Genomic DNA, 8,446 nt, shown 5'->3' with positions numbered 1-8,446 from the left:
TTGAGTTACTTTTTCACCTTAATAACTATTAACAACCAGCACATAATATCATTTATTATAGTCAAAACTATAATATATTAATCAAAATTTTAATTTATACATATTTAAATTTATATCCTTACATCAATAAATATCTCACAAACTTAAATGAAAAATACAAAATCTTAGATAGTGCAAATACTTAAAAGCAGTTAACAATGTTAACCTAACTAAAAAATATAAAAATATTTATGATATATATATATATATATATATATATATATATATATATATATATATATATATATATATATATATATATTCATATTGGTTTAGTTATGAGAGAGAACTACATTTATAGATTTGGAGTATTTGCACAAATATTTTAAGTTTTTATAGGATTGTATTTTTTTATCTATCGTAGTATATAAATCAACTTTAATGGTTTACTTAAAACTAAAGATACGATAATTATATCTTTATTTTATTTTATCTTTATTTTATCTTTATTTTATTATTTGCACAAATAATTTTATCTTTATTTTATTTTATTCTTTTATTTTTATCTTTCGTCATTTATTTTATTTTTATATTATTACATTATCTTGATTTTTTTAATATTTTATTTTATTTTATCTCTAACTCTTTATGTTGTAGTATTTCATTTCTCTATTTAAATGAGTCATATCCAAAATCTATTACACTATCTTTTCCTTCAAAATCATCATTTCCATTTTCCTAAAAAACATTTATGCGGAGAGAGTTAAGTCTAGAGAGAATTGTGTCTTGTTCATTGTTACAAAGTATGGAGGTAGAAAGGAAGATTTCTCAAAGGTCATCATCACCTACTACATGTGCAGATTGGATGAATGGTAATTGTCCAAAGGGTGAAGAATGCCTAAACTTACATTGGTGGGTTAACACAAATAACAACTTTCATATTGATAAGGTAAATTTCTTTCATCAAAATGTTAATAATGATAACATTTTCATACTATGTTCTTTTATTCCAAATTAATAGTTTTGAATTAAAAAGATAAGTCATATTGTTTACATATAATGTGGCTATTGATGTTATTTTCTATTCACAATAGTAATAATCGAGAATCACAAAGAAATGAGATTGAAAAAGTTTTGCATTCTTTTAGAATTATAAATTAATATAGAAATGTCACAATAGGATATGCCGGATGTCATATTTTTTTTACTAAAGAAAAATACGCAAAAAGTATTGGTGAAAGTTTAATTTGGATTGTTTTATGTCTTTGAAGCATGTTTATCTAGTAATTTATTTTGACATAAAAATCATCTTTTATTACAATAATAATAATTATTCTTTTATTTTTACTTTCAATTAGATGTTAAAAATTTAAATTTTCATTTGATTTTTTTACATTGTTATATTTTGTAATTTATTTATCAATTGGTGAACAAACATTTTTTTTTCAGAGAGATAATTCAAGTTTTACAAGATTAGTTTGTTGGATACCACCTCCAAAAGGATATATTAAAATTAACTCTGATGGAGCTTACACTTGGGATGGAAAAAAGGCCGCTGCAGGAGGTGTTATCAGAGATTCTCAGGGTGATTTTCTTTTTGCCTTCTCAAGTGTGTTAAAAGTTGATTCAGCAGCAGAAGCTGAATTATTTGCAATCAAGCTTGGAATGGAAATAGGAATATCAATGGGATATAAAAATTTGATCGTTGAAAGTGATTCATTAACCGCTATCCAACTTATTAACGGGAGAGTCATCCACCAAAAACATCCATTTTATGCTCTTGTTTCTTCAATAATACAGATGGGTGCCAGAGTTGATTACATTACTTGGAATCATGTATTTAGAGAGACCAATTCGGTGGCAGATGGTCTTGCTAAATATGGACTATCGTTATCTTCAAAATCACCTGTTATACTTTTTAAATTTCCTCCAAATTTTCTTCTTTTACCTTTATGTGCGGATAAAATTGGAACAATGTATTATCGTTAAATGTATTTTCTTCTCATATTGTAGAAGAGAATATTTTATAATAAAATTCTTTTCTTCCATATTTGTTGTATTCTACATTTCTTTTATTTTAAATATTCTAAAGCATAATAATTAGTTATTTTATTATTATTTTTAATTAATTATATCATTATTATATGGTCAACCTCCAAGTAAAAATAATAGAAAAAAAGAAAAAATACAATTAATTTCAAAATAAAGAAAGATAAAATAAAAAAAATAAAAATTATACAAAATATATTTATTAATTTGAGAAATAACATATGTAATTATGTGTATTTAGTTTTATTTTATTTTGTTTTAGTTTAGCTTAATTTATTTTATTTTAATTTATTGTGTTTTATTTTAGTTCATCTTTTTTATCTTATCCCATGTTTACTTTTATTTGTTTCTTAAAGAAATGGTGAGAAAATAAAAAGAACGATTAAAGTGAAGTAGAAAGAGAGGTCAAGACTCTCCACAGTGTCAACCCTTTCGAGACAAACCCAAAACCCCAAAATCATAATAATAATAATAATAATAATATTATTATTATTATAATAATAATAATAATAATAATAATAATAATAATAATAATAATAATTTGAATAACTTTGCCATGACGTAGACACCTTGTGGGAAAGCAATAATGAATGAATCATGCTGTTTGTATGGATCGTGTTGCATATGTACTGTATTTTATGAGTATACGTATGCTAGGTATGGATACAAATTGGGCATGATTAAGTAAATAGTACGTGCTTACAATAATCTGTTATTATAAAAAGAAAATGGATGTCCAATGCGGATATTGCAGAGTATTTGTTTGGCATAAGTAACTAAAATTGATGTCATAATTTCTAGTATTAATCTAAATCGTATAAATAAAATTAGTAGGTGGCAAAAATCTTATAAATGTTAATGTTAGACCATATATAAATTAAATCCAGACAAAAAAACCAAAGAAACCACTTAAAAAACTTAATTTGTTTGATTAGTTAGTAATATCATCATTATAATATAAAATATTAGCTTAATGATGTATAATAAACCAAAGCAAAGGGTATACGTTTTGCGTACATCACACGAACACGTATTTTTAATGGATTATTAGCGAATAGTGTTAGCTGAGGAGTGCACTCCCAAGTTTTAGAAAACGACGCCGTTGACACGTGTCAAAATTCTATTGGCTGCGCTTATGTTAAATTTCCGCCAGTTCTTTCTTCGCCCAATCCATCCCCTTTTGACTTCCCCATGGCTCGCTACTCCCTCTGCGCTCTCCTCCTCTTCGCCGCCGTGGCCGCTGCCGCTGGTGCCAACACCGACGCTGATGACATCCTGATCCGTCAGGTGGTGCCGGAGGGCGAGGTAGAGGACCACCTGCTGAACGCGGAGCACCACTTCTCGAACTTCAAGGCGAAGTTCGGGAAAACCTACGCGACGAAGGAAGAACACGATCATCGCTTCGGGGTATTCAAGTCAAACCTGCGCAGGGCGAGGCTTCACGCGCAACTCGACCCCTCCGCCGTCCACGGCGTCACCAAATTCTCCGATCTCACTCCGGCGGAGTTCCATCGCCAGTTCCTCGGTCTCAAACCGCTCCGCTTGCCGTCAAACGCGCAGAAGGCCCCCATCCTCCCCACCAACAATCTCCCAAAAGATTTCGATTGGAGAGACAAAGGAGCCGTCACTGGCGTCAAGGACCAAGTAATTATCATATTAATACTAATAAATTAATTGTTATTATTAGTATTATTTAATCAGTTTTTTATTTGGCGTGAAATTTAATTTGTGTTATGTGTTTAGGGTGCGTGTGGATCGTGTTGGTCTTTCAGTACCACGGGGGCATTGGAAGGAGCTCACTTTTTGGCTACTGGTGAGCTTGTGAGTCTTAGTGAGCAACAGCTTGTGGATTGCGACCACGTGGTTCGTTTCTCTCTTTTTCCTCTTCTTTTTTTAGCCCCTTTTGGATTTCGATCTTGCCTTTTGGTGTTTGCAGTATGATCGAATAGTGTTTGTAAAATTGAGGGGGTTCAAATTAATTTTTGAAGTCAAGTGTTCTCAAGAAAATTTCTTTTAATTTCAAGCAAAAGTTGTCTGAGATTGTTTCAAGACAAAATCAATTTTGGACTCGGATGCATTTTTTCCAGTGAGATCAAACACTTTTGAACATTTAAAGTCGATTTAACCGATATATCAACATGATTTTGTATGATTTAAAGTGTATCGTAACATTATTGCATCTGATTTGAGTGTGTTTATGATACGCTATTTTACGGTGTATGGTTGTAAAGGAAAATCATAGGTTGTAGTAAATAATTGTTTCATTTTGATTTTATAAATATTTCCGCGACTTTAAAAACTGTTTTGATCACAATAACATACTCCGGATGCTCAGTAATGCGATCAAGACATGATTTTCCCGACCGTAAGCTAACACACTTCGAAATAATAGCCATATGCATGTTTGACATGATTCCTGATTGGAAATTTCAGATGATATTTACTGTGTTTTACTATTTTACTTTATTTTCAACTGTTATATTAATACGAATGAAAATTCTACTATATTTATGTAATTGTGTTATGTGATGGAACATTGATGAATGTGATGTGTATGCTACCTTTTCGAACATCGATCTTCTTTTCTAGTTTATGTTTTGTATTTTTTTCTTGCTAATTTTATGGTGCTTTTAGAAGTTGTAAAGTAATTATGCTATCCACTTATACTCTATAATTTCAAAGTTTATTAGAATCCTTTGTTAGTGTAATATGTCATTTGTGTCTAGATCACATGTGTACCTTGGTAGTTGGTAAGACAGTAAAGTACTAAAATTTGCCACCACTCAGATATATAATGATGAATTAACGGCTGTGAATCTCGCAGTGTGATCCAGAAGAATATGGAGCGTGTGACTCAGGCTGTAATGGTGGCTTGATGAACAACGCATTTGAGTACATACTTGGGGCTGGGGGAGTACAGAGAGAAAAGGACTATCCATACACTGGAAGAGATAGCTCCTGCAAATTTGATAAAAGCAAAATTGCAGCTTCTGTAGCTAATTACAGTGTGATTTCCCTTGATGAAGATCAAATTGCTGCAAATCTTGTGAAGAATGGCCCTCTTGCAGGTACCTTATTTGTTCTCATTAAAAAAAGATTTGGCACCCTTACTTCTACCCCCTTCCCGCTCCATAAAGGAATTATGTTGACATATCTGTTTGATCTTTACTTTTTTTGGTACAAAATAAATTACGAGACACATATTTAATGGGGAATTATAGAAATACTGACTGTTGCTTTGCTTGGTACAGTGGCTATCAATGCAGTATATATGCAGACATACATTGGTGGTGTCTCTTGTCCATACATCTGTGGGAAGCATTTGGATCATGGGGTTCTTTTAGTGGGTTATGGTGAAGGTGCATATGCTCCCATTCGTTTTAAGGAAAAGCCTTACTGGATCATTAAGAATTCGTGGGGGGAGAGCTGGGGAGAGAATGGATACTACAAGATCTGCAGAGGTAAAAATGTATGTGGAGTAGATTCCATGGTCTCAACAGTAGGTGCTATACATACATCCAGCCAGTAAACACTAGGATATAATATATCATTCTGGTTGTGTGATGTGATACTGGACTAGAATAGTTTGTATAAATATTTATGTTATGAACTCTATCGTTTGGATCAGTAAACTTCTAAGATCATGTTGTTTATGCAGTATGTAATTCTGTATGCTTGTCAGTCCAGTGCCTATGTTCTTTGTTATGGCAACTTGGCAGAGTAAATGAATTGGAAATACTTCAGTGTAAAATCTTATTACTTATTAATTTGCAGTGTATCTTTTGAAATATTGCGCTAATTGGGCTGGGATTCAGGTTATAAAATGATTTCTCGGTTTATTGAATGCCATACACGAGTCTGGAAACTAATTGAAAGATTGAAAAGATACACTGTAGGGTGATGAAGGGGATACCTGTGAACCTCAAATGGTGCTTTATGTGATAATGTAAACACTTATAAAAGTTTGCATTCACGATCATAGAAACCAGTAAAAGCTTTTGACACTTGGGACATTAATATTAGTGTTCTATGTTTTCTGTACGATTGTCAGGTTTGGACTTCTCTAACTGTTGGAGTTGATCAGATCAAAAGCCATGTTTTAAAGAAAATTAACACATTTTCTAATACTATCTTGTATTTGAAAAATAGTATATTATTCTGGAACTCTTGAGAAACAGACCTCAAATCATATAAGAAGGAACTCAAATTGGATATTACTTGGAGGCCCATCTAAAAATCTGAACTGAAACATAGCAAATGAGTAGCACTTATTGAAGGAAAACATTAGACAGATCTTACTGGAAAAAATAATTGAATGATTAGCTCTTTGTGAAAGAAAAACTATAGACAAATCTTAACATGCAGTAAAAGTGAAGAAGAAATTCAAAGTAAATATGATGCATCAAGACATGAATTTCTTGGAGGAAAGATATGACTTCAAGGCCCATCTATTAAAGTCAGTAAAACTTTTTGTTATGCAAGAAGCACTTTGTCAAAGAAAAGATTTGACAAATATAATAAGAAGCTGGAAAATGCATTTCAAAATTGGAAAGAGCTGAACTCAAGGGCAGTCCATGTAAGTCATAACATAAACATGTTATATATAGAACAAGCAACTGTTGCTAATGCTTGGAGACAACAACTATAACAATTCTTATTTCAGTCAAAATTGAAAAATTTATTCTGAGGTTAAACAAATTCAAGTGTTTTTGTTTGGATACAAAAATTATTAAATTTTTTATAATAAAATCATTATACCATACACGCCATCATTTCAATATTAATTTTTTCTCTACAATCATCCAGAGAGATTGTAATCCCTGTAAGGATACACAAAACCTAAACCTAGAAATTACTCCCTCCATTTTTTTTAGGTGTTACAATTTTAATTTTTTAATTTGAATTTAATTGTATCTGTTAAGTTTAAGAGAACATTAATATTTATATTTTGTTTGTCAATTATATTCTTATTTTTATCTAATCTTTAAATAATTTATATATGTATGCATTTATTGTAATATACAAACAAAAAAATGTTATAATTAATTTATTATAATCTAGAAATCTTACTGTGTTTCTAATAGCTTTTGTACACAAGAATCTTAAACTACAGATAAAAATAATGAATATATATCTTCTCATAAATTTCCAAATGACCTCAATCTCAGTTCTATAAGAAATCAAAGAAAATCTGCCCATCATTAGTCAGATAAATCTGCAAGGTTTCAGGAGGTCCAAACTTTTGTTTCCAATAAATATAATGTTTCTGTTTCTGTAGAATGAAGTTGGTGTTTGTTAAAACTTTTTAGTTGAAATTCCACTGACAGAGGAGATTAAAATTTCAGGTAGCATTTTCAACACAAATAATAAGATGATCAAAGAAAAAGCATGAGATTGTGAACAAATATAGTGGAAAAAATATTATGTTGGTGAAACAAGTAGTTCAGAAACCTGTCAAGTGTAGTATATTTCCAAACAATAATTAAATCTTCTCACAATATTATTTTACTTATGCTCTTACTTCTTCTGTCACTTTCTTTGTTTTGTAAGTATAAATTATATTTTATATTTTTAAGATATTAAATTTATAATTTATTAATACCCTTTTCTAGAAAGTAGAAAGATCTGTACAAAGGTATCATCATTCATTTTCACATTTCAATTAAAATAAAATAAATTAATGATTCTTCTCCTAGTTAATTTTTTATTTATTTTCTTTACATTTTTATTAGCTAAACATATTTTTAAAATATATTAAATATGCGAAAAATTCATGAATCAAAATTAAATAAAATATCTTAATTTGAAAATTAAAAATAATAAATTTATGAATAATAAAATTATGATTTTTTTTATTATATATTGTTTATTTTTTTTAATGTATGACTTAAATTTATTCTTAATTTTATTAATTATTTATTTTTCTATAATAAATATATATTTAGTAATTATAAAAAAAATTAGTATAACTTTTATGATAATTAATCAAATATTCTCACATACTTCTATAGTTGAAAAATGCTATACATTTTCTTCCTAAAAAATTGATAAAATTAAATAATAAATTATAGTCAATATTATACTATATATTATATATATTTTATTTAATAGTATAATAATGAATATAATATAAAAATACTGATTTAAATATAATAAAATAATATATTAGACTATCTAATTAAGAAAATATATAATTTTGTATATGTACATAAAAAATATAGTAATAATCTCAAATAATAATTTGTAAATATAAAATTAATTTTTAAAATACTATAATAATATATTTAAAATATAAAAACTGAAACAAATATATATATATATATATATATATATATATATATATATATATATATATATATATATATATATATATAATATGATATGTTACAACAAGATATGTAATGATAAATTAATCAAT

At 28.6% G+C, this 8,446-nt stretch overlaps 1 protein-coding gene across 1 annotated transcript; it reads left to right on the top strand.

Annotated features, from left to right (window-relative positions):
* Nucleotides 1-3,188: 3,188 nt before the first annotated feature.
* LOC124823099 (cysteine proteinase 15A-like) lies at nt 3,189-5,816 on the top strand. The gene is made up of 4 exons (XM_047295239.2): nt 3,189-3,672; nt 3,772-3,891; nt 4,853-5,096; nt 5,280-5,816. Exons 1-4 carry the CDS (start codon nt 3,220-3,222, stop codon nt 5,555-5,557), a joined length of 1,095 nt encoding a protein of 364 aa, XP_047151195.1. The 5' UTR covers nt 3,189-3,219; the 3' UTR covers nt 5,558-5,816.
* The last annotated feature ends 2,630 nt before the right edge of the window (nt 5,817-8,446 follow it).

Source organism: Vigna umbellata, chromosome 1 (assembly GCF_029865625.1).
Source record: "Vigna umbellata cultivar VRB3 chromosome 1, Vumbellata_1.0, whole genome shotgun sequence".
In the NCBI taxonomy this organism is placed as follows: Eukaryota; Viridiplantae; Streptophyta; class Magnoliopsida; order Fabales; family Fabaceae; genus Vigna; species Vigna umbellata.
The sequence above is the reverse complement of the archived record's forward strand: the minus strand, read 5'-3'. Positions and strand labels throughout refer to the sequence as shown.

Bases quoted from the DNA above. Each gene is read 5' to 3' on its own strand.
- LOC124823099 (XM_047295239.2), top strand. From the start codon at position 3,220: ATGGCTCGCTACTCCCTCTGCGCTCTCCTCCTCTTCGCCGCCGTGGCC. The intron at 3,673-3,771 runs GTAATTATCATA...TTATGTGTTTAG, and splicing joins TCACTGGCGTCAAGGACCAA to GGTGCGTGTGGATCGTGTTG. The intron at 3,892-4,852 runs GTTCGTTTCTCT...TGAATCTCGCAG, and splicing joins TTGTGGATTGCGACCACGTG to TGTGATCCAGAAGAATATGG.